Genomic DNA, 21,114 nt, shown 5'->3' with positions numbered 1-21,114 from the left:
GGTAATAGACGAACCATAGCCGTCATCGCTGCTAAGATCTATGACGTGAATGAGAAGCAGCAAGCCACCGCAGCATGCCCCTGGTGACAGCTGTATTGAAAGCCAAAGATTCCTCGCGGTATGTCTGAAAACGTTGTGGAATATATCTACTGGGATCAGAAAGCCAGAAGATCTAGTCGCACAACGTTGTTCTGTTCCAATTCCTTCATGGACGTTTTGCCGTCGGCTTCCGACTCATACAGGTGCTCTTGCAGGGCACCCATCAGCCAATTAACGTCCTCCGACTTCCCCTGGTCATTCAAGATACGAATTGCATCGAAGCTAGAAAGCTTAAGGTATTTCCGCCTCTGGTATGGCCATGACAGAGACTCGGCACCTTCTTTGGTACGAAGAAACTCGAGAAAAGGCTGAGCGTTAGGCTGTGTAGGGTGATAGAGATGCACAGACGTGGAATACAGCTTGAATGGAGATACCGTGGACATCAGCTGGGCGAAGTCTTCGTAGTCTTCGGATTCAGATGCAGAGACCTTGTTGTCATACCCTTTGTCATTATGCACTCTGTTGGCTCTGAACCACCGAAGCAAATGACCACCCGCAAGGAATAACACCTGCGATCCCATTGAGTCGGTGCCGGCAAGGTCAAAGCCCTCCGACACGTACATGTCCCGTGCCCGTAGGTAGTGTCGCATTGAAGAGGCTAGCCCTCGCCCATGATCTTTCTCGGCGCGGAGAAACTCTGATAGAAAGATAGAAGATGCAGAGAGCGGCCAGCCCGGTTGTGCGAACGTCTTCAACCACACCAGGAGGATGTCCTGCATGCCTTCCGCAACCATGAATTTCGTGAGAAGGTACATTGTCTCGCTACTGTAAAAAAGCGTCTTTTTTGTCTTTTCATCGGTTGACCACCACCAGTTGACAACCCTGGAAGCCGCTTTGGAGTCTCTCATGGCTTCCACGACGCGACCTTGGGGAGCGGCCGTGTTGAGTTTTAGCTGGGACTTCAAGCATCTGCGAAGGCGAGCATCCGTGACTTCACCTACAGTCACCAGCTCATCAAAAACCGCCATGGGGTTTGTCGCCAGATTCTGCCCCCAGTACCTATTGACGGGCGTACGATTCGGGTTTGCGGCACACTGTCTGAAAAGAGGGCTGTCCAAGATGTTTCGAAGGTGCTTATCCGTGGCATGAATGGAAGAATTGGGGTTCTCCGGTGGCGAGTGCTTGCCCAAGACATTTCTGGGTTCAGAAGCGGGCGAGTTGTTGGTCGGGTGTTCGCGGTCGAGTTGACGACGGAAGGAGGAGGTGAGGGCATTCAGCAACTCTCCGGACTTATGAGGCAACGGATGATGCAGTTTGAAGGGGGAGACTGGGAGTATTTTGCGAGTGTATTTCGGGGCGGCATGGTGACGAGGATGTAATAGGAGGTGAGGGCGATGGTTGTCACCTTCCTCACTTTCGGGGAGATATGATCATATGAGGGAGGGTGTACGGAGTGGCCTGCAAGGGCGGGAGTCCCGGTTTGAATCGACGGGCGGTGAACAAGGGCTGCGGCGGCGGCGGCTGGCGGTTGCTGTGATTGCTGCTGCTGCTTGCTGTTCCTCACCACGCGATCAAATGGGCGGACACGACTTGACCTCACAGTACTACTACTAGTAGAAGGTATAGTACGTGTTGACTGCAGGTTGCAGACTGCAGACAAACCACCAGGGAGGTGAAGGTATCAAGTATAATGTAATTCTTGGACTACTAGTGGTAGTTCGTTCCATCTTAGCACAAGCAATAGATAATGGATGACGAAACCTCCACTACTAACTAACTACTACTGAACTACCTAACTAGAGTCTACATTAAGAGAGTAAAATCAGTCAATCAATAATCATCATCATCATAGTAGTAAATCCAGTCACTCGCTAACCGGGTCCGGGGCAACCAAAACCGACCGACCGACCGACCGACCGACCGGGCGGAAAGTCGAAAGTCGCCTTCCAACACGCACGCCTGCTTTGCTTTGCTGGGCTTGGCTTGAGCCTGAGGATGAACTCGATCTGCTCTTCTTCCCTACCAAACTTTCTGCACCTCCTCCCTCCCTCCACCCCCTTCAACCTTTAATACTTCCACCACCCTTTTTCCCTTTATCCTTTTTTGAGTTCTCCAGCTTCTCTGTCTTTTTCTCCATCTCTTTATCTTCCGTCTCTTACCTTCTTCTCTCTCCCCCCCCTCCCCCCACCTTCTCTCCCCCCTCCTCCAAAACAAAATCCTGGCGGTCCTTGTGTGCCCTTAGTGGTTCTCGGTGCTGACCTCGCTCGTGAGGCTGCATCTCATCATTGCTACCGTACACTAAAGTTACGACCTTTTTACCCGCTTTTTCTTCCCACTAGCCGCACCTTGTTTTCCTCCCTTCGTCCACGTTGGGTCCTCTCCGATTCCTCCATCTTATTTCTCCATCCGGGAGAATTCATAAATACCACCAACAGATATGTCTGAAGTCCAATCAAGGCCCACTGCCTCTCGTGGCAGAGTATCCGCCCGCGGTGGCCGTGGCGGCTATAGCTCCAGAGGTGGTCGAGGTGGTAGCAGATCCGCCAAGGCAGACAGTCTAGACGGCGCACCCACCGCATACGAAGACGAGGGAGAAATTGGCCAGATGAAGAAGAAATACTCCGACACTCTGCCCATGCTGAACGAGCTGTTCCCTGACTGGACTGATGAGGATCTGATCTTTGCTCTGGAGGATGCCGACGGTGACCTCGAGGCGGCAATTGATCGCATCAGTGAAGGTATGCTTCCTTCCCTGCCCCAATGATGGCCCAAGGGCGTTGGGCTCTCTGCTGACACCGCTGCTTCTATCCGCACAGGCAACGTCGCTCAGTGGGGTGAGGTAAAGAAGAAGACCACGGACCGCACCCGCCCCAAGGCCAAGGAGCTACAGACCACCCCGGCCGAAACAGTCATCCCTTCAGTTCGAGGAGGCCGTGGACGTGGTGGTTTTGAGAGTCGTGGTCGCGCTCGTGGAGACCGCGGCCGCGGAGGTCGTGGTGGTAGAGCCGGTGCTCATACCAACGGAACTCGCATCGAGAAGCCGGCCGTCGCTGCTACTGCTCCTGCTGCTGGTGAGACTGCAGCCCCGGCAACGGCGGTTTCCGAGGCTGCCACGACTGAACAGACTGTCGACGCTGAGCCGGCAACTGCAGAGCCCACCGATGCCTCCAACGATAGCACCAAGGAGGTTTCTAAGAGCAGTGTGATTCCGGAGGGAACGAAGAAGGGTTGGGCTAGTCTGTTCGCCAAACCTGCGCCGCCTCCTCAGAAGAAACCAGCTGCTCCTGCTCCTGCGCCTGCGCCTGCCCCCGAGAAGCCTGCTCCTGCGCCCGTCCCAGAGCAGAAGCCAGTTGAACCGACGCCTCCTCCCGCCCAGGCTCCTATTCCAGTTCCCGTTCCCCTTCCTGTCCCTATACCTGCAGAGAAAGCACCCGAACCGGTCATCCCTCTGTCTCAACCCGTTGAAGAGCCACTGGTCGCTACCCCATCATCCGCCGACGTGCCTGCTCCGAAGGATGATTTGACGAAGAACAACCTTGCCCAGATCCCTGATGTCTCCCCCCCTGCTCCCACAGCTACTGCAGCCAGCACCGTGGGCAGTGCCCTTGATCCTATCAATCTCGCGGCGGCTGCAACTCCCACACGCCCTGCCGCCGCACCCTTCGCGACCAGTGCCTTCAAGCAGAGCACGCGGACTCCCGGCACTCAGCGCCGTGTGATGGAGCAGCAGGAGGCCGTGGTCATGCCAGGAAACCACGCCGTGGATCGTGCTGCGGTTCAATTTGGCAGCATGGGTCTCAACGGCGATGCCGCCGATATCGACATTGATGAGAACAGAGAAGATGCTGAGACTCGTGCCCAGCCCCCTCAACACTCTCCCGTTGCTCCTCGTGCCTCGTTGCCTCCTTCCACCCAGGCTCAGGTGCCCACAGAAACCCCTGTGGTCTCTCGCCCCGCCCCTGGACTTCCCCCCGTTCCCCAGGCGTCTGCTGCTGAGAACTCCTTCACCGATTTCGCCCGCTACACCGACGCTCACAAACCCTACGACCCCTTCACTCAGCAGGTCACGCAGCCTCAACCTCAGATCCAAGAGCCTTTTGCCAACCAAGCCCCCGTCCAGCCTACCGTCACGACTGGTAGCGATTTCTCCCCTTTCTACGCCGTCGATCAACGAGTTCCCTATAGCTACTACGGCTCCTACGGTCAGTCCCAGGACGCCACCGTCGCTGCCCAGAGGGCAGGATTTGGTGTCTCGGGCGCCGAGGTGCAACCTCACATCCCCACCACCCAACCTCCCAGCCGCTACGGTCACGTTGAAGCTACCAACAGTGGCCACACCACCCCTAACCCCACCCTTCCTGGCGCTACTCAGACCCCTACGGCGCAGCACATGCCTGGCCAAGGGGCTCACGGCTACCAGTACGGATATCCATACTACTCCAACCCCCACTATGCCTCGTACGTCAGCCAGATGAACCAGTACGGCAGGAACCGCCCCATGTACGATGATGCTCGCAGATACGACGACCACTACATGCCTCACAGCAACCAGTACGGTTACGGAAGCCAGTATGCCCCGTACGGCGGCAAGGCTGGAATGTACGGTCAGCCTCATGCCTTCTCTTACGACCACTCGTCGTCGCCTGCGACAGCGGCCACTTTTAACCAGGCTATTCCGGGCCGTGATTCGGTCTATGGCCGTACCGGATCCGCCCAGCCATCTGAGAGTCAACAGTCGGCTGCCGCCGGCTCCAACGCCTTTTCCACGGGCATGTCTGACGTCTTCGGTCGCTCCCAGGGCGGCTTTGGGCAGAACCAGTCGATGACCCAGCAGCCCCCGGTGACCACGGAGGAAACGAAGAGCTTCGATACCCCTAAGGCCGCGGGACCCAGCCCTTCGCTCGCCCAGGCCAACCGTCCTGGCTCCGCGACCAACAGCGCCCCTGGTCAGCCTCAGGCCCAAGCCGGCCTTCCTCCGCTGCAGGGCCAGCAGGGCCAGCAACAAGGCTTTGGCGGATATCCCCACCTGAACCCTCAGTATGGCGGAGGGCTGGGTGGACTCGGTGGTCATCAAGCTGCGGCTAGTCAGACCCACCACCAGCCGACTGGATACGGTAACTACGGCGGCGCAGGCTTCGCTAACTACTATGGAAACAGTGGTGGGCGTGGGGGCTGGGGAGGAAACTACGGTCACTAAAGGATTATGGCGTTGCATATTTTCTGGTGATGGGATTCCTACCGGCTTCTTTTTCGCTCTTCGCTTTTTTTTTTTTTTTTTATCTCGGGCACGACAAGCCCAGGATCGAAAACATCTCTACTTTATATTCACCTGTTAAACACTTTCCCGCTTATGTCACTCTCAAGTGTGTAATCTCTACTCTCTATGAGAGCTTGGCTGGTTTTACATCTTTGGTTGATCTTTCCTGCAGGGTTGCGCTCATGATGTACTGAATGGAAAAAAAACGTTATCTCTTTTCTTTTTCTTTTTTTTTTCTTTTGTCAACTCGCGTTGCTTGTTCACGGTTTACGACATTTGCCAATGTCTTCTTCCTCTTTAACTCATGTTTTTCTACACCAACTTTCTCCTTTGCTCTCCGGCTTCTTTCCCTTCCGCGATTCGGAGTCTCTCTTGCTCTTGTCGAACTTGCATACTTTCCACTTCCTGTACTACTTCTTTGGGTTCGGTTGGGACTTCCTTTATGCAAATTGGCTGGATTAGGACAAGGGACGGGGGTTCAAGAATGCAATGAATTGACCGGGATGGCGTTGTCCTTTGCTTCCGGTGTACAAAAGTAACTCAGCATAGAGTGATGGGGGAAATGAACACAATGGAGTGGCTTGCGTGCATTTGAACCTGAATCCAGAGTCTTCTTCTAAGCTCGTAGGCGCTGTAGTTGCTTGTTTACTCGGATGGTCTCGTCGGGACCGTGAATGAATCTGTAATCCCTCCACTGCTCTACAATGTTGTTGACTAAATATGCTGTGATCTTGGGCTCGTATCAACCGGGATATTACTCGGGATCGGCAAATACATATCAACTTGGCTATGCATGTGGCCAAGGTGAACTGCATCTTGAGGCCACAATATTCTCTTCATTCGCACCTGGCCATGATTCCCAGCCAGCAATTCACTGCATCCCATTCACTGACTCCTCGCTAAGTCTCGCACCGGGCTTGCCTATTTAACGCCGCCCCTCCCCCCTCCTCTCTTCTTCCCTTCCTCTCTCCTCCTTCTTCTCTTCTTCTCCCACAAACTTCTCTCTTCTCTTTCTCCTCCCTCTCTCTGTTGAGTTGAGTCGAGGATATTTGAGGTAGGTTGCTTCGATGCCTTCCCTATAATCTATCATACATGTGAAGCTTTACTGACAACGTCGCGTCTAAAAGCTAGGTAACACCCTCCCCTCCCCCAGCCCACGCGTCGCAGGCCTGACCCTCGAAGACATGAAGTGAAGCCTAGAAGGGCCTTTTGGGAGGCATCTTGACGACGTGGCAGCAGCTAGCGTTAACCAGGTCCCTCTCATCTTTGGCCTTGGTCTTTGACCAACCAAAACTAAACCAAACTATACCAAACCAAACCAAATCATACCTCATTCCCTGTGATGAAATTTGACTGGAACTTCTAAGCTCCGTCTTCTGAGGAGGCCTGCACCGAGAGATTTCAGCACTGCTGGCGTGGCTCTCGGTTTCCCACTTTATACTACCCAAATCTACTTCTAATATTTCTTCAAATTCATTCCCTGTGATGATACTTGACTGGAACTTTTAAGCTCCGTCTTCTGAGGAGGCCTATGCCGGAGTATAATCGTCGAAAGCCGATGTATCTCCAAAAAACATCTATCTCTTCTATTCTCAGATTCGGCCCCAATGATAAACTTTCGAGATCAGTGTTCTGAGGGGGCACATACTGGCGGACAGTTGGAAATAGCTAACGTCTATCCTAACACACATCTTCAGTCAGGCCTCGATGATGAAGAAGTGCCTTCTTCTGATGGGGTACTGTGACATCCAAATTCTGTTCTTTTTAATGCTTGCCTCGATGATGATTCAATACACCAGCAGTGTAAACACTAGGTTTACTGAGAAGCTCCAGGTTGCAGCACTCCACTACGCCGCAGGGACCGTGGCATTATATTGCCCTTCACTTCATACTTAGCCTTCTACTTCTGTGGCTTACTCAGATTGTAACAGATCACTTCCTCAATGATGACTCAATATACCAACAGTGTATGGATTGTTTTTACTGAGAGGCTTCAAGTTATAATACTCTATTGTGCCGAGGGTTTCGTGCGATCTATTGTTGTCTCGGCGATGACTACAGTCACATCGAGACTTCGAGCTCCATTCAGATGAGTGACGATTCTCCTACCTTTCCAACGCTTGCGGAAACTGAAACAGCTGACAACAATACTCTCAGAACAGTGCGAATAATTTTGAGACGACAGCTGCAGCAACTCGACGGAATTGGTAGATACTTTCCTCCGGCTCTGCACACTTTGGTCAAGTAGTCTTGGGGTGACGGCGATGGTCACCACGACAATACAGCTTCTTGGGTTGGTAGAAGGGGGACTGGATGATACAACGCTGCCAATACATTGCATTGTTCTTATGCTTATGGGCCCTCCGGCTGCTTGACAGATTCAATGACATGGTATTGTAGGGTGTGCTCGATGACAACCATGGATGGAAAGATGGCGTGGTTGAGTTTTTTACTCGAGCAGTCTTGTTTGTTTGCTTGGATGATATCATTGCGGTCTGTGTCTGTGTTGTCGCTAGTGTGGTTATTGAGCATCGGTACTTCATCAGATGGCTAGAATTTATTCTTCCTCCGGATAATGCAATAGCTAAGCAGCCCCATGGCTATGTGCTGGCGATTTCGGTCTTTCGCATGGTACGCTCGGAGAATATCGCTGGGGATCGATTTTATACTCAATACCCGATCACGGTGGGGAAATATATAACAGACACCACTGTTGATAGTCCACTGTTTGCAGCTCTTGTACCCTGTCTAGAATTAATTGATTGAGCCAAAGGAGAGTGAGAAAAAGGAAGACAGACGAAGACCAAAACCAACCAAACTATTCAAGTACCCCCACAACCTGTATTACAAAGTGTACAAGAAAAAAAAGAGCATGACAGGCCCATCAACCGTCAAGTCCAAAAAATGCAATTTCCAAAAAGATAATGATTGATGATTGGCGCTGCCCGGAATCGAACCGGGGCTGGCACGGCCACAACGTGACGTCATACCACTAGACCACAGCACCTGTTGTTGTGATAGAGGCTTCAGAAGTTACCTACATAAGCCAGGGTCAAGGTTCCCATTTGCGAACATTTAACCGTTACAGTAGCAGCGCCGCTTGCAAGTTCAATTTTCAACCGGACCAAACCAGACTACGGATCTGATTTCACCTGTATCCTTGCTCGTATATTTCCGGGGTCCTCCCGCGCGTGGATTGGTGAAGGGTGGCCTCGCAATAGCACCGATCTGGGTTAGTTCCAGATAACCCAATCGCAACTAGCAAGTAGTCGTAGTTTATCGCGCGACCAGAAAAAGAACACACGTGATGGCCCTTCGCCAACTACAAGTGTCTCATCTGGATAGTCACCAAAGCTGAACAAAGCACACAAACTCGGACTCGAACTCGAACTAGAACGTTAACTCCCCCCCCCTCTTCTAGACCATGGGGTAGATAGGCCCCGCCCCACCGGCTATAAGACAAGACAAGACAGACCGAACATCACATCAGAGGACAGGACAGGACCAAGATGTCCGACACCGCCGTCGAGAGCGAAGTAAGCCCCCCCCCCCCACCCTCCCTCTGATCAAGTAACTATCTGCTCTACGAGACACTCTCTAACTTTCCATCCAGACACAAAATCCGCGACCAGAGCTCCTCGACCGGATCTGCCACGTCCTCGACACCACCCAAACCATCCACTACGCCCCGTCCCTCCAGGCAACCCGTCCCCCAATCGTCACCAAAGACGCAATCCTACAAGCCCAGGACCTCTCCCCCCACCGAATCAACAACAGCTACCTCCTGGAACTCACCCCCACGCAACTCCTAAAAGTAGGTCCTTCCCACCGCGTCCAGCTATCCGAAGCAGAAGCTATGATCCTCGCGCGCCAGCAAACCGCTCTGCCCATCATCCCCCGCGTATTCAATGCCTACCTGATCGACGACATCGGGTTCATCCTGATGGAGAAACTGCCCGGCGACCAGCTGGATGACTCCTGGGAGGGCCTGTCGCGGGCCATGAAGGTGTCCGTGGCGGAGCAGCTGCGCGGGTATGTGGAGGCGTGGCGGCGGATTCGTGGACCGTTTTATGGCGCGGTGGATGGCGGGCCCTGTCTTGATGTGGTGTTTCATCATCCGTGGGAGAATGTCAGGTATGCCTATGGGCCGTTTGGGTCGCGCAGGGAGTTTAATCGCGGGTTGGTGGAGGCGTTGAGGAATAGTAGGCCTGGGGGGCGGCTGTCGGGGAGGGATGAGGGGTTTGTGGAGATGGTTTTGGAGGCTGGGGTGGGGTTGGGGGATGCGGAGGGGGAGGGGGAGGGAGATGAGGAGGTGAAGGTGCTGACGCATGGGGATTTGCATCCGTCTAATATCCTCGTGCGAGATGGGGTGATTACTGGGATCGTGGACTGGGGGGCTGCAGGGTATAGTGTGCCTGAACGGGAGTATTTTTGCATGCGGTGGTCGGCGTTGGATCCGGAGTGGATTGAGCTGTTGACGACTGTTCTTCCGGATGATGGGTATGAGTTTTGGAAAGAGCTCAACTACCAGATGATGGCGTATACATGCATCTAAGCTACGCAACGTCCTGTCTGTGGAGCGAGAGTTGCGGCATTGCACTCGCCGCTTCAGCAGTCCAGCCTCCTCGCAAAAAACCAAGTCGATTGATTGATTGATTGATTGACGGATCGATCGACCGATCACAGACGCCCAAACGACGTCCAATTCGTCCCAACAGCTCGGGCAACTCCCCGCGCCGGCCTCCCAACCATGCTCTTCCAGAACTCCGAAGTCCCAGGAGGAACAAGCTCCTCCACCTCCAGCGCAATCAAGGTACTGAACACCCAGTCCTGGCATTTGCGGCGGCCGTCTCTAGGAGCGGGCTCATTCTTAATGACCTCGATAGCCTGGTGTCGCTGCTGGGCACTCAGCTCCGCGATCTTGCATATCCCGACGGCCTGCATCGTGAGCAAGTCCGTCCCCAGCCGCGCCTCGAACTGATACCAAAGCCTGTCCAGATCGAGCAGTCGCACATGCAGCAGGTCGCCCGTACGGTTGGGTGGTCGGTGAATCATGAATCCCCAGTGTGATCGATGGTTCGGGTCTTCGCCGGTCCCGAATACTTCGATGGAGAGCTGGTGGCTCATGATCCGGTGATATTTTCGTCACAGGACTATGTCTCTGTCTCTGACTCCAACTCCAAATTCGAGGGAACGTCGATCGATCCGCTCGTCGATATCTAATCCGTCCGACAACAATGCGTTTGCGTTTGTTTGCTCCCCGGGCTGAGAAGATTCTATCCTGTCGCGGACGGGAAATTGTTGCCCTTTCCCTCTTCTATCTCCTCGTATATACCCCATTTGTCTACCGACGCAATCCCCCCATGTTGTACTGTGTATGCCCTTGCGTAACTATGCAACATGAGTACGTGGCAAACGCAAACAGAGCCCCCCCCCCCCCCGGCCAAAAAACACAACTCCATATCTGCACCCTCGAGAATAGAGATGACACCAAAGCCTGCCGTACTTACATATTTTCAAGGCCAGAGATTGTAACCCCCCTAACACCGAATGACGTCACGTCACCCAATAGTACCGTGATACTATTCCTCTCACGGAGCCAATGAAACGACGAACACCGGCTTAAGTGCCGGGGTGTTATTCAGCAACGTTTAGTTAGTGCGGAAGGGTAAGAAGTCGAGGACGAATGGCCATTCCACGAAGGAGCGAGTGAGATGATCCGGTGTGTGTGTGTGTGTATGTGTGTCTGTATGTGTGTCTGTCTGTCCGTCCAAACAAAAACCGTTATTCCCATCCCAAGTCCATGTAATAGAATGAATGGATGAATGAATGATATGGAGAACTCACATGGTCGTATCGTTATTCCACTTGCATTGAAATAAGCTTACCAACACCCGGGGTGTTTGGTTAGCCAAGGTGGGTGATCACCATCGATGGGTGGATGGGCAAAAAGGAGGTTCAGGTGATGAGGAGGGTGATGATGCTGCATGCCCCTCGTCCATCCCCCCGGTACAGGTCACATGGGGATGCAGGGAGGACCGAGCGGGATTGGTGGGTGTTGACCGCTGGATGCTGGATTGGGTGCCCGAGGGTGACAGTCAACCTTTATTATAAAGGGTACGTAGGTGAAAGGGTGGCTGGAGAGAAGGAAGGAGGGAGGTGAATAAAAACCACTTTCGCTTTTGTTTCCTATACACACATGGATATACAGTGGGGTTTCTTGAGGTTATTGACAGTCCTGCTAGAAACATTGCCTGTTGAGGCGTCCATCCTGGCTACATGGGACTGGACCAGACTGGCCGGGACGCATTGCAGACAGTTTTCTAGTACAAAGACAGCGTGTGGGCATAGGTGTTATGGATCCGGATCTCGTAGATCAGGTCGGGGACGCATTTCATGGAGGTGCCGTTAATGGGCCAGAGAGGATGCAGGGATCAAACGCAGATCTACCGCTGTTCACACTTGCTTTGGCACCGAAGAGCAGTGGTGCCCGGAGCGTAGATTAGGCGAAACATGTTGGCTTCCAGAAATCACGATACATTAGTACCTTGGCTATTCACATCCGTCTCCCTCAAGAACCGGTTCGGCCACTCCAACCACTGAGCCCAGTCCGGACCGAGGTGGTTGCTGATGGATTCGATCAAGAACCGGCCGCTATCACCAAACAGCCACAAACCTCGATGCCAGTGAATCAGAACAGCGTAATGCGCCAGAATCACAAGGGCTTCGGGCCGGCGTAGCACCAAGTATTCGACATACTCGGGATTGACGATGACGGTCCATCCAGTAATGCCGTTGATATTTTGAGTTGTGGGCCCAACGGCCGCGTTCATTGCCACGTTCAAGGCCATGATCGCATGTCGATAGGTAGAGGTGATGGCATCGCCTAACTTGGCTGATTCAATGAGCTCGATAAGCCTCTGGCACTGGGGCCTCATTTCCACGTCCCAATTGAATGAGATCTCCCCATTTTGAAGCGGTGCCCGCAATATAGACTCGCGCAGCATTTCCCACGAGGATCCGGAAATCACAGCGCGAATACCGAGTTGGAGTCTGAAGGAATGCACATACCGATCGAGAAACCCGTCAAAGCTGCTATTTTCGCGGTAAACCAAGACGTCGCAGAGCATGTGCATGCCGAGCATGCACGAGAAAAGGAACAATGGGACGCAAGTCTTTGTAGTGACCTCGGAACTCATTTGATTGTAGATCTCCAAGGCATGTGTTTGTAGCTGGGCTGCATAACGCCGATAGCGCTCTCTGTCTGCTGGACGCGATATGCTCAAATGCAAGGCACTAAAAGCCAGCAGCTCATTCAGGAGATAGGGTGTTGCGAGTGCAACCCGTTGTACATCTGTGGACGTAATCCAGCTGGTAGCACCGGCCAGAGAGGGGAGAGTCTCCACGGTGAGGTTGTAGAGGAGCTCAACATGGATCAAATTGACAGGTGGGAGCTCTGATGAGTGAGCAGAAGGGAAAGAAGAAGAAGAAGCGACTGGGACTGGAAGATGACCCGATGACAGCAGCTCATTCGTCATTGGGCCAGCCGGGGACGGGGTCGAGGAATTGCTGGATCGAGGAGGCACAGAGCGCACAAATGGATCCGCGTATTCGCAAAAGCGCTCAGAGGAACGGCAGTTGGAGCATAACGGCTGCTTCTCGTCGCACTGCAGGGTCCAATTGTCAGTGACTCAGCTCCAATAACTAGTTATCCGCCACTCCCACCGCCTCCGTCGCACTCACTTTGATATGGCGCCGTTTACATTCCAAGCAGCCGTTGCGCGACTTTTTGTGGGCTCTGCGTGGCATCCTTATGACCTGGCTGAGGCCTCAACACGCATCTCCTGGGGAACATGCGCCCAATGTGGCGACGGACATAAAACGGGAACTACCCGGCTTGCCTCGCGGTTAAAGACCTGCCATGGTGAGAATCCGGTCATAAGCTTAAAATGTGGCCCAGTAAGTCTCCGCTCGGGAAACGTCCATAGGGTTGAGACTTGAGATAGCTATTTTCAGCAACCATCCACTGTCCAGGTTCCAACTTCCAGCAGTTGCGATGAGAAGTGGAGAGACTCCGGCAACCAATCCGCGTATGCACGGACCACTGCTCGACACCAAACTCGATTGATTGGCCCGAACAAGCAGCATCTTCTATACGCGTATCCGTATCCGGGTTCGATGATTGATCTTGAACGGACTCTTCCCGCGCAGTAACTATCAACTTGCCCCCTACTGACCTTCGACAGATATAAGATTCAAGATGGATGCAGAGTCCAGGCTCTTCATCATGCCATTCTCCCTTCATCATTCTCCCGACGAGTCAGAAACCTACTCCACCAACATCTGCGTCTACTTCCACCCATCATGGCCCATCTAGAACCGTTGGCAGGAGGCTACTACCTCTGGAAATACCTGCCTTCGATCACCGCAGCGGCCATCTTTGCTGTACTCTTCGGAGGAATCACCTGCGTCCATTGCTTCAAACTATGGCGAACTCGCGCATGGTTCAACGTCCCCTTTGTTGTTGGAGGCGCATGTATGACACCCCAGCCAACTCCCCCCCCCCCGGGAAGAACGACAGCTAATCAAGACGCAGTCGAATTCATCGGCTACATCTTCCGCATCGTCTGCTACAACAACACAGCCTCGATCACCTCATACTCCGTGCAAAGCGTGCTCATCCTCCTCGCGCCCGTCCTGTACGCCGCATCGGTATACATGACCCTCGGACGAATCATCCGCAGCATCCACGCGGAGGAGCTCTCCGTGGTGCCGGTCAGCTGGCTGACCAGGCTATTCGTCATCAGCGACATTGTTGCATTCTGGGTGCAAGGCGGCGGAGCGGGCTTGATGGTGATGCAGAACATGGCAACCGTGTCCAAGGTCATTGTGATCGTCGGGCTCGTCATCCAGATGGCCATGTTCAGCTTCTTCATCGTCACCTCGGTGGTATTTTATCGGCGCGCGCAGCAGATTCCTCCGACGGCGGGTGGCGTTCCCTGGAGACAGCACATGAATACCCTCTTCGCAGTCAGTGGGTTCATTCTGATCCGATCGATTTACCGGGTCGTCGAGTATACAATGGGCATGGATGGGTATTTTTTGACCCATGAATGGCCGCTGTATGTGTTTGATGCGGTGTTGATGTGGCTGGTCATGGTCATTTGGGCCATCAAATACCCGGGACAGATTGAGCCAGGGAAGACTGAGATGGAGCTTCTGTCTACCGAGGATGCGGTGAGCGGTTGAGTTTCTATCTCTGCGAGTAATGTGTTATGGCTTATATGATCTCTTCTTCTTCTCTCTGTCTTTTTTTCTCTTTCATTGTGCGATAGATTGCTATCAGGAGTATACATACCTTAAATACTCAGCATGCTCACTCAATAAACACCCTATGCAAACGATTGCAAACATCATATCCTTCTGCAACACCTCTCAAACACCTCCTCAGTCACAGCTAACAATCTCCTCGACTTTTACCCGATCTCCATCAAAACAGACCGTCATAGTTTACTACTTCTGCCTGACTTTCGGACAGGCGGAAAGCTTGACTCGAGTGAGGGTCGATAAGCTTCGGCGTAAACACCGAACTGACTCGCGAAGCTGGGGGTTGACAGTTACAGTGCCGATCAAGTCAGATTATCGAATGCTGGCCCGGTTAACATCAGGACAGGGAACAGTATCCATCAATGACAATTTTGCCGGGCTTCCGACAAGCTTTCTGGGTGGGAACGTTCAGGCAAAGCAGCCCAGCCCGGCTTCGGATCGTCAATGTTACTGAGAGACCCCCGGAATGCGAAAATTAAATCAATTGATGGCGACTCCGTGTCGAGTACCTACTCCATATCCAAAGCAGGAGCAGATCTGCGGGGGAGATCTACTGCCCATGCAGCTATCGCCACTGTTCTATATACAGGTACCAAAACATCCCCGTCAAAGCAAAAGAATAGATCCCGATGTAAAAAGATAAACGCATTCTATGGTGACAGTTGTGCCTGCCAATTCACCCGTCCCCCCTCAGACTGTAAAGGGAGGCTGATTCACCGCGACGTGTATCATGTCTGCTGATGCTTGTTTCGTTTAGATGCCGAGACCCTCGCCCCCGATCTTGTGGTAAGGGGGCTTGGCGTCCACGGCGCTCGCCTGGTCGAACCGCCAGACACCGCCGGTCTTCTCGCTGTCCAGGGACGTGATGCCCAGCATTCTCGCGAGTTGCCAGAAGCTGGCGTCATCACTGTCGTTGACGCGCTTGAAGAAGCGCCTATCCCACTCCCGGCCCTCCGACTTCTCGATCTTGCGGAGTTCGCGCTGGGCGTTTTCGATCTTGGACTTGGCCACAGACACAGCATCCATGTCGCCGCGCTCAATGCCGGCCGCCACGTCGCCCCATGCCCGTCGGCTCTCGTACAGATCCTGCTCCTCGACCGGAGCCAAGGTCAGCGGGGTGGTCTGCGTATCCTTGACCGAGAACCGATCCACTTCATGCTTGCGGGAGTCCTTGATGACGAAGGAATCCGACCACTGTCCATCGACGGTGTAGAGGGGCTTCTTCTCGCCCTCGCTCTCCTTGTAGAGGAGGGCGGTGAACGTGTTCTTCTTGCCGCTAAGCCATCCCTTGCCGGAGTAGTCGATCTTGGCCACGTAGCCGGTGCTGCTGGCGATGCGGGTGGACTTCTCCAGCTCGACGAACGGCGTTCCGTAGATCAACGACTCGATGTGCAGGTGAGGCAGGGTGATGAGATACTTCTCCTGCTGAGCCGGATCGTTCCTGTCCGCTCCGGGCGGGGTCAGGGTCAACAGGGCATGTCCGATCTGCTTGATCTGGATGGTACTCGAAAAGGAGGCCTTCTGGGCGTTGTATCCTTGTAGCTGGGTGATTGAGAGACACGTTAGACCACGGATCGCAGCTGGACCGACTGGAATGGCTTCATACCTCGACACCGTGCTTCGCATTCTGGATGGCGTAGGCCGTGGCCGGAGGGTGGTGGCTGGACAAGTCAATAGGGCCCAGCCATGTGGCTTCAGCATCTCCACCTACCTAACCTGTTCGCTGATCAAGGTGGTTTCACCCACGTCGGCATCGGAGTCCCACTTGCCGAGGAACAGCTCTCCCAGGAAGGGGTTCAAGGGCTTCTTCTCACTGCCCAGCTTCTCGCTGCGACTGCAGTACTGCTGGTGGAGGGTGCTCAGGAACCACTTCAGGACGGCCAGGGCTCTCTTCTCCGGATCGGATTCTTTGGCGGGCGCGACGAAAAGAGCGGGGTGTTCAGCCCAGTAGGCAGAATATTCTGTCAAGGAGGTGGAGGAAAGGATAAAGGGCGGAGCGGTCAGGGAGGAAAGGTCTCCGTTGAAGGAAGCAATGGACTGGAGGACAGAACCAGGGTGTTAGCTGTAGCCCCTCGAGCCAAACGCGCCCGAGATACTTCATGGGGTTAAGAGCATTGGTGGGGGGAGGGATCGGGTGTTTTCCGACTTCATACCTTGAGGAAACTTGTCCAGGAACCTTTGCTGTTGGCGGGAACGCCAGACTGTGGATCCTTGCTGGAACTCATTTTTGGGGGGGGAGGGGGGGGAGGGTAAGTGATAAGAATTACGGGATAAGGAGATAGGGCGCAGGACAAATTCACTTAGTCGAGGCCTGGGGAATAACCACCGAGGAAGAAATGGACGAAGTGGAGGGGAAAAGGAGGGGGGGGAGGAGGAGGGGAGGAAGGAGGAGGGAGGAGAGATGAAGTTGGGCTGGGAAGATGTCATTGGGGGGGGGGGGGGGGTGCCCCAGGCGACCAAAGTTCGTGAGTCGCAGTCCCGGTCCCCGAGTCTGTTCTCTGTTTCGCTCTCCCTCCCAGTCTTCCCCCCAAGCCACCCGCGCAGGGGTTGGTCCGTTCGACGTCATGGGGTGGCTGAGGCCCCCGCGGATTGCGTTGCGGCCTTGTTGCGTCGCCTCTTGTTTCCGACTGCCGGGCTTACTGGCATGGCATCTGCCAACTGTACAATCCCAACTCCTCAACATCCCCTGGCATCATTGGATACTCGCTCGAATCCTCTTCCCCTCTTCATTGGTGGCTGCAGCTGCGCAGACTGGCTCGCGTGCAACCAACATGTTTCAATGCGGAGAATTCACGGAGACCAGCCACCTCATCATCCCCTCGGATTTACGGCCCAGAGACCACACAGTCACCGAGGGGAAGAAACAAGACCCCAAAAAAAAAGGAAAAGAAAGAAACACGAGCATGCCACCACCATAACACCATAACGGCTTCTCTAGCTATATCTATCTATTCTCCGAGCGCCTGAACCTTGACCCCTGGTAGCGTCTCGGCGACTTGGCGACTTGGCGACCGACCGGCGTGGCCTCCCTGGGATTCGGCTTCAAAGAAGCTATCCAGGCCCACGGGACTGGTTCATCGGGATCTGGGATCGAATGGTTTGCCGCGTGCCGGGTTAATCCATCGTTGTTCCCACTTGCGTGACCTTGCAAATCAGGCATCTCTACGGAGCAAGTCCTGGAGCTGGAGGATCCTAAATCCGCCGGTTCTCTTTCCCCCGTCCAGCACGGGAGTACTTGCAAACCGCAAACACCATGCCGGAGTGCGCCGTGATAGTACTAGCCAGTGGCTACAAGGCAGACGCAATCGTTAATAATAATAAGTGGTTGGTCAGGGAGTTGGGGCTTGCATCCGGACGAAAGCGGAATGCTAATCTCCTTGTTGAAACCTTAGGAAGCTACGTGGATTTCCTCCTTTTCAGGTCGACGGGTAACCCACCCGACCAAGATTCCCCCCCAACAAGAACGATCCGGGACAGATGATCTCAGAAAACGTGACAGACACGATCAGTATCTGGGCAGATGTCCGCAAACAATAATGCCTTGTTAGACTCGTGTTAGCCTCGTCTGGTCAGATCATCCCTGGTCAAGCGGAAGCATCGACCACCTGCGGTTAAAAGTCTCGGGTAAACGTCGATGATTGTCAGGTAGACCGAAATCAAGTCATGTTGAGTGGACGTGATCGTCGAAGCCAACAATCATAGTCACGACTCGATGTACCTGAATTTGGTTGCTGAGCTTCTCCACCGGGTCGCGGCTCTGGCCGCCTACGCGTGGGAGCTACCATGCAACGTGCACTCCCGGACCAGCTGCAGAAACAAATCCGCAGGTGTACAAGCTACAAAACCCACGTACAATGGGATTGTTTGGGTTGCCCTCGTATCTGTTATCTCCAGCACGGACCACTCGACTCAATAGAGTCAACACGCCGATGCTTGCGCAGGAGGAGTTCGTGTGCCTGGCCCGTGTCGATCAACAGGTTCCCACACGGGGGCAAGCTATGGTATTCCGGGCTCTTATTCCGCGCTTATGGTTGCCAGAGGCGTGCCTGTCCGTTGTGGACACCATTGGCTCCGCGACTCAAAGTTTGATCTAGGGCTAGATCAACCTCATGCTCGAGACAGTTACCTCAGCTCTTACCGATCTAGGCGTTAAGAGCCCTGGGCGTCTTTAGCGGCCTGTTAGTCCACCGGTCTGGCCTTTCACATCGATGAGATGCCAATAGACATACTGAACAATGGAGTCTTATCTGTCTTTGCGACGTACAGCCCTAAAATCGAGGATCCCCTCCTAGTTTACCTTTAATCATTTAAAGATCGTCCTGGCACCATGCTGTCTTCTCATGCCTTGTGTGCGTATAACGAGTCATTCATTTGTCTAACTGGGTACTTTGAAGCCCTGTCCCCTCATTAGAATTTGACCCTCAAGCTTTTTTCGAAAACTACCTTCCTTTCGTTTCTGTCAATCCACATTGTTGCTCGACATCCTGTATCTTTCAAAGTTCTTTAGTTTTTGTACCAACTGGAATTCGTCAAAGGAGAACAGCAACATATCATGCTTTCCGTGGCATGATTTTCTCACCCCCTGTTTATATGATGTCCAAAGAGACCGGCACCATGCTTGACAAGGAGACGTTATGTCTGTCTGCGACAGAAGCTGGCCCAGATGGATGCCATGGCCCAGGATCAGACTACGGACCACCTCCCAGCATATCCAACACTCTAGTTCACTCTCCTACTCGCAACACAGACCACAGCTGGTCTGGAGATACCAACACATATGAAGAAGCCGGCGCAGTACAATACACTCGGTTCTCGCCTGCTCGGAAAACCATACTTGTTATCATTCTAACCTTCTGCGCTTTTCTTGCCCCTGTGTCTTCGACTGCAATCCTCGCCGCTTCTCCCGAGGTTTCGAGCACATTCAAGACCACAGGAGATATCATCGATGCCAGCAACGCTCTTTACCTTGTGTCTATGGGAATTGCAGCTCTCTTCTGGAGCCCCTTGAGCCAGGTCTGCGGTCGCCGTCCTGTAGGTACTACCAATCCCATCGCATCCTATTCGATACTACCAATCCCATCGCATCCTATTCGATACTGATCTCATTATCCTTTAGGTCCTCATCACCAGTTCCATCCTCTTCTTACTATTCACCGTCGCCACAGCGCTGAGCCCAAACCTGGAAGTCTACTTTATCTTCCGCATATGCGCCGCGTTCCAGGGAACCTCCTTCCTGGTGATCGGTAGTTCTGCTGTAGGCGACATCTACTCGCCCATGACCCGGGCCTCGCCATCGGCATGGGTCCTCCTCGGAGGTCTAACAGGACCAGCCATCGGTCCCTTTATAGGCGTACGAAAACACCCCCCAACCATCAAACCACTACTAACCAACCCACCCACAGGGCATAATGGTCACATTCCGACCCTGGCGCTACATATTCTGGCTCCTCGTCGCCCTCAACGGCTTCGCGGCCCTCCTAATAATCACTCTCTTCCCGGAAACCCTAACCCACAAATCCAACACCCACATGAAAGGCAAACCACTCACCCAACAAGCCGCGCACCTGTGGTCCCAAATCTCCCCCCTCCGCATCGCCCACATCGTCTTCAGCTACCCGAACCTCTTCCTGAACAGCCTCGCCGCCGGCACCCTAGTATGGAACCAATACGCCCTGCTCGTGCCCATCCGCTACATCCTCAACCCGCGCTTCAACCTCAACAGCCCCATCGAAGCCGGGCTCTTCTACCTGGCCCCGGGATGCGGCTACCTAGTCGGCACGCTCCTCGGCGAGCGGTGGTCCAACCTAGTCGTCCGGAAATGCATCCGGAAGCGCAACGGGCTCCGCATCCCCGAGGACCGTCTCCGCGCGTGCGTCCCCTTCATCTGCATCGGCACACCTGTCTGCGTCCTCGTCTACGGCTGGACCGTGGACCAGGAAATCGGCGGGATCCCCGTCCCCGTGATTGCGATGTTTCTGCAGGGCGTGTGTCAGTTGTTTTGCTTCCCGTGCCTGAATTCGTATTGTCTCGATGTCATGCAGGATCAGGAGTGTCAGGGCGCCGAGGTCGTGGCGGCGAATTATGTCTTTCGGTACTTCTTTGCGGCCGTGGCGACGGGTGTCGTGCTGCCGGCGGATCAGAACTTGGGGGTCGGGTGGTTTAGTACGATTTCTTCGGTGGCTTTGGCGGCCGTGGGCGTTGCGATGTGGTTTACTGCTGAGCATGGGCGTTCGTGGAGGGAGGCGGTTGATGCGAAGTTACGGGCTAAGGAGGAGGCGAAGGGGCACGAGATGGCTTCTCGGAATGCCTGAGCTCGGTTGGTAGTGAGTGTTGTGGAACGATTCATTTAGTCATGTCGTGACGAACTCTGCATCTGCGTATGGGAAGGATTGGCTGGTCCAGATACCATTGGCTGGCTTGGAGTCGGTCGGTCTATCTTTGCGATCTGACTACCAGGTCTATTGCTTCTCCTGTATATAATTAGGAACTTG

The 21,114-nt window shown here is 53.8% G+C and overlaps 11 protein-coding genes and 1 non-coding gene across 12 annotated transcripts; 7 read left to right on the top strand and 5 right to left on the bottom strand.

Annotated features, from left to right (window-relative positions):
• Positions 1-155: 155 nt before the first annotated feature.
• Positions 156-2,317, bottom strand: BO70DRAFT_391787 (uncharacterized protein; the record flags this gene model as incomplete). The annotated part of the gene is made up of 2 exons (XM_025546238.1): positions 156-1,366; positions 2,299-2,317. The coding sequence occupies 2 exons, from the start codon at positions 2,315-2,317 to the stop codon at positions 156-158; spliced, it is 1,230 nt and encodes a 409-aa protein (XP_025404114.1).
• Positions 2,318-2,387: 70 nt separating this feature from the next.
• On the top strand, positions 2,388-5,363 carry BO70DRAFT_8299 (putative RNAPII degradation factor Def1). Its single transcript, XM_025548758.1, has 2 exons — positions 2,388-2,777; positions 2,856-5,363. The coding sequence occupies exons 1-2, from the start codon at positions 2,477-2,479 to the stop codon at positions 5,234-5,236; spliced, it is 2,682 nt and encodes an 893-aa protein (XP_025404113.1). The 5' UTR covers positions 2,388-2,476; the 3' UTR covers positions 5,237-5,363.
• BO70DRAFT_8300 (uncharacterized protein) lies at positions 5,364-5,886 on the top strand. The gene has a single exon (XM_025548759.1). The coding sequence runs from the start codon at positions 5,491-5,493 to the stop codon at positions 5,833-5,835; it is 345 nt and encodes a 114-aa protein (XP_025404112.1). The 5' UTR covers positions 5,364-5,490; the 3' UTR covers positions 5,836-5,886.
• Positions 5,887-8,232: 2,346 nt separating this feature from the next.
• BO70DRAFT_t17 lies at positions 8,233-8,303 on the bottom strand. The gene has a single exon. It is a non-coding gene; the product is annotated as a tRNA-His (tRNA).
• Positions 8,304-8,633: 330 nt separating this feature from the next.
• BO70DRAFT_425075 (kinase-like protein) lies at positions 8,634-9,851 on the top strand (the record flags this gene model as incomplete). The annotated part of the gene is made up of 2 exons (XM_025547652.1): positions 8,634-8,832; positions 8,910-9,851. The coding sequence occupies exons 1-2, from the start codon at positions 8,806-8,808 to the stop codon at positions 9,849-9,851; spliced, it is 969 nt and encodes a 322-aa protein (XP_025404111.1). The 5' UTR covers positions 8,634-8,805.
• Positions 9,852-9,951: 100 nt separating this feature from the next.
• BO70DRAFT_357489 (uncharacterized protein) lies at positions 9,952-10,731 on the bottom strand. The gene has a single exon (XM_025542054.1). The coding sequence runs from the start codon at positions 10,421-10,423 to the stop codon at positions 9,977-9,979; it is 447 nt and encodes a 148-aa protein (XP_025404110.1). The 5' UTR covers positions 10,424-10,731; the 3' UTR covers positions 9,952-9,976.
• Positions 10,334-11,061, top strand: BO70DRAFT_8267 (uncharacterized protein). The gene has a single exon (XM_025548754.1). It carries the CDS (start codon positions 10,534-10,536, stop codon positions 10,900-10,902), a length of 369 nt encoding a protein of 122 aa, XP_025404109.1. The 5' UTR covers positions 10,334-10,533; the 3' UTR covers positions 10,903-11,061.
• A 765-nt stretch (positions 11,062-11,826) lies between these two features.
• On the bottom strand, positions 11,827-13,310 carry BO70DRAFT_383942 (uncharacterized protein; the record flags this gene model as incomplete). Its single annotated transcript, XM_025545617.1, has 4 exons — positions 13,022-13,310; positions 12,793-12,963; positions 12,649-12,750; positions 11,827-12,606 (listed from the first exon to the last, which is right to left on the bottom strand). The coding sequence occupies exons 1-4, from the start codon at positions 13,103-13,105 to the stop codon at positions 11,827-11,829; spliced, it is 1,137 nt and encodes a 378-aa protein (XP_025404108.1). The 5' UTR covers positions 13,106-13,310.
• Positions 13,311-13,482: 172 nt separating this feature from the next.
• BO70DRAFT_357487 (RTA1 domain-containing protein) lies at positions 13,483-14,626 on the top strand. Its single transcript, XM_025542053.1, has 2 exons — positions 13,483-13,832; positions 13,893-14,626. Exons 1-2 carry the CDS (start codon positions 13,661-13,663, stop codon positions 14,543-14,545), a joined length of 825 nt encoding a protein of 274 aa, XP_025404107.1. The 5' UTR covers positions 13,483-13,660; the 3' UTR covers positions 14,546-14,626.
• Positions 14,627-15,376: 750 nt separating this feature from the next.
• On the bottom strand, positions 15,377-16,848 carry BO70DRAFT_282972 (OSBP family protein; the record flags this gene model as incomplete). The annotated part of the gene is made up of 4 exons (XM_025539067.1): positions 15,377-16,165; positions 16,230-16,284; positions 16,335-16,660; positions 16,777-16,848. The coding sequence occupies 4 exons, from the start codon at positions 16,846-16,848 to the stop codon at positions 15,377-15,379; spliced, it is 1,242 nt and encodes a 413-aa protein (XP_025404106.1).
• Positions 16,849-17,095: 247 nt separating this feature from the next.
• BO70DRAFT_8198 (uncharacterized protein) lies at positions 17,096-17,709 on the top strand. Its single transcript, XM_025548747.1, has one exon. The coding sequence runs from the start codon at positions 17,188-17,190 to the stop codon at positions 17,539-17,541; it is 354 nt and encodes a 117-aa protein (XP_025404105.1). The 5' UTR covers positions 17,096-17,187; the 3' UTR covers positions 17,542-17,709.
• A 1,528-nt stretch (positions 17,710-19,237) lies between these two features.
• BO70DRAFT_305760 (putative MFS transporter) lies at positions 19,238-21,005 on the top strand (the record flags this gene model as incomplete). The annotated part of the gene is made up of 3 exons (XM_025540020.1): positions 19,238-19,654; positions 19,740-19,973; positions 20,026-21,005. The coding sequence occupies 3 exons, from the start codon at positions 19,238-19,240 to the stop codon at positions 20,932-20,934; spliced, it is 1,560 nt and encodes a 519-aa protein (XP_025404104.1). The 3' UTR covers positions 20,935-21,005.
• Between the last annotated feature and the right edge of the window lie 109 nt (positions 21,006-21,114).

Source organism: Aspergillus heteromorphus (assembly GCF_003184545.1).
Source record: "Aspergillus heteromorphus CBS 117.55 chromosome Unknown BO70scaffold_1, whole genome shotgun sequence".
In the NCBI taxonomy this organism is placed as follows: Eukaryota; Fungi; Ascomycota; class Eurotiomycetes; order Eurotiales; family Aspergillaceae; genus Aspergillus; species Aspergillus heteromorphus.
The sequence above is the reverse complement of the archived record's forward strand: the minus strand, read 5'-3'. Positions and strand labels throughout refer to the sequence as shown.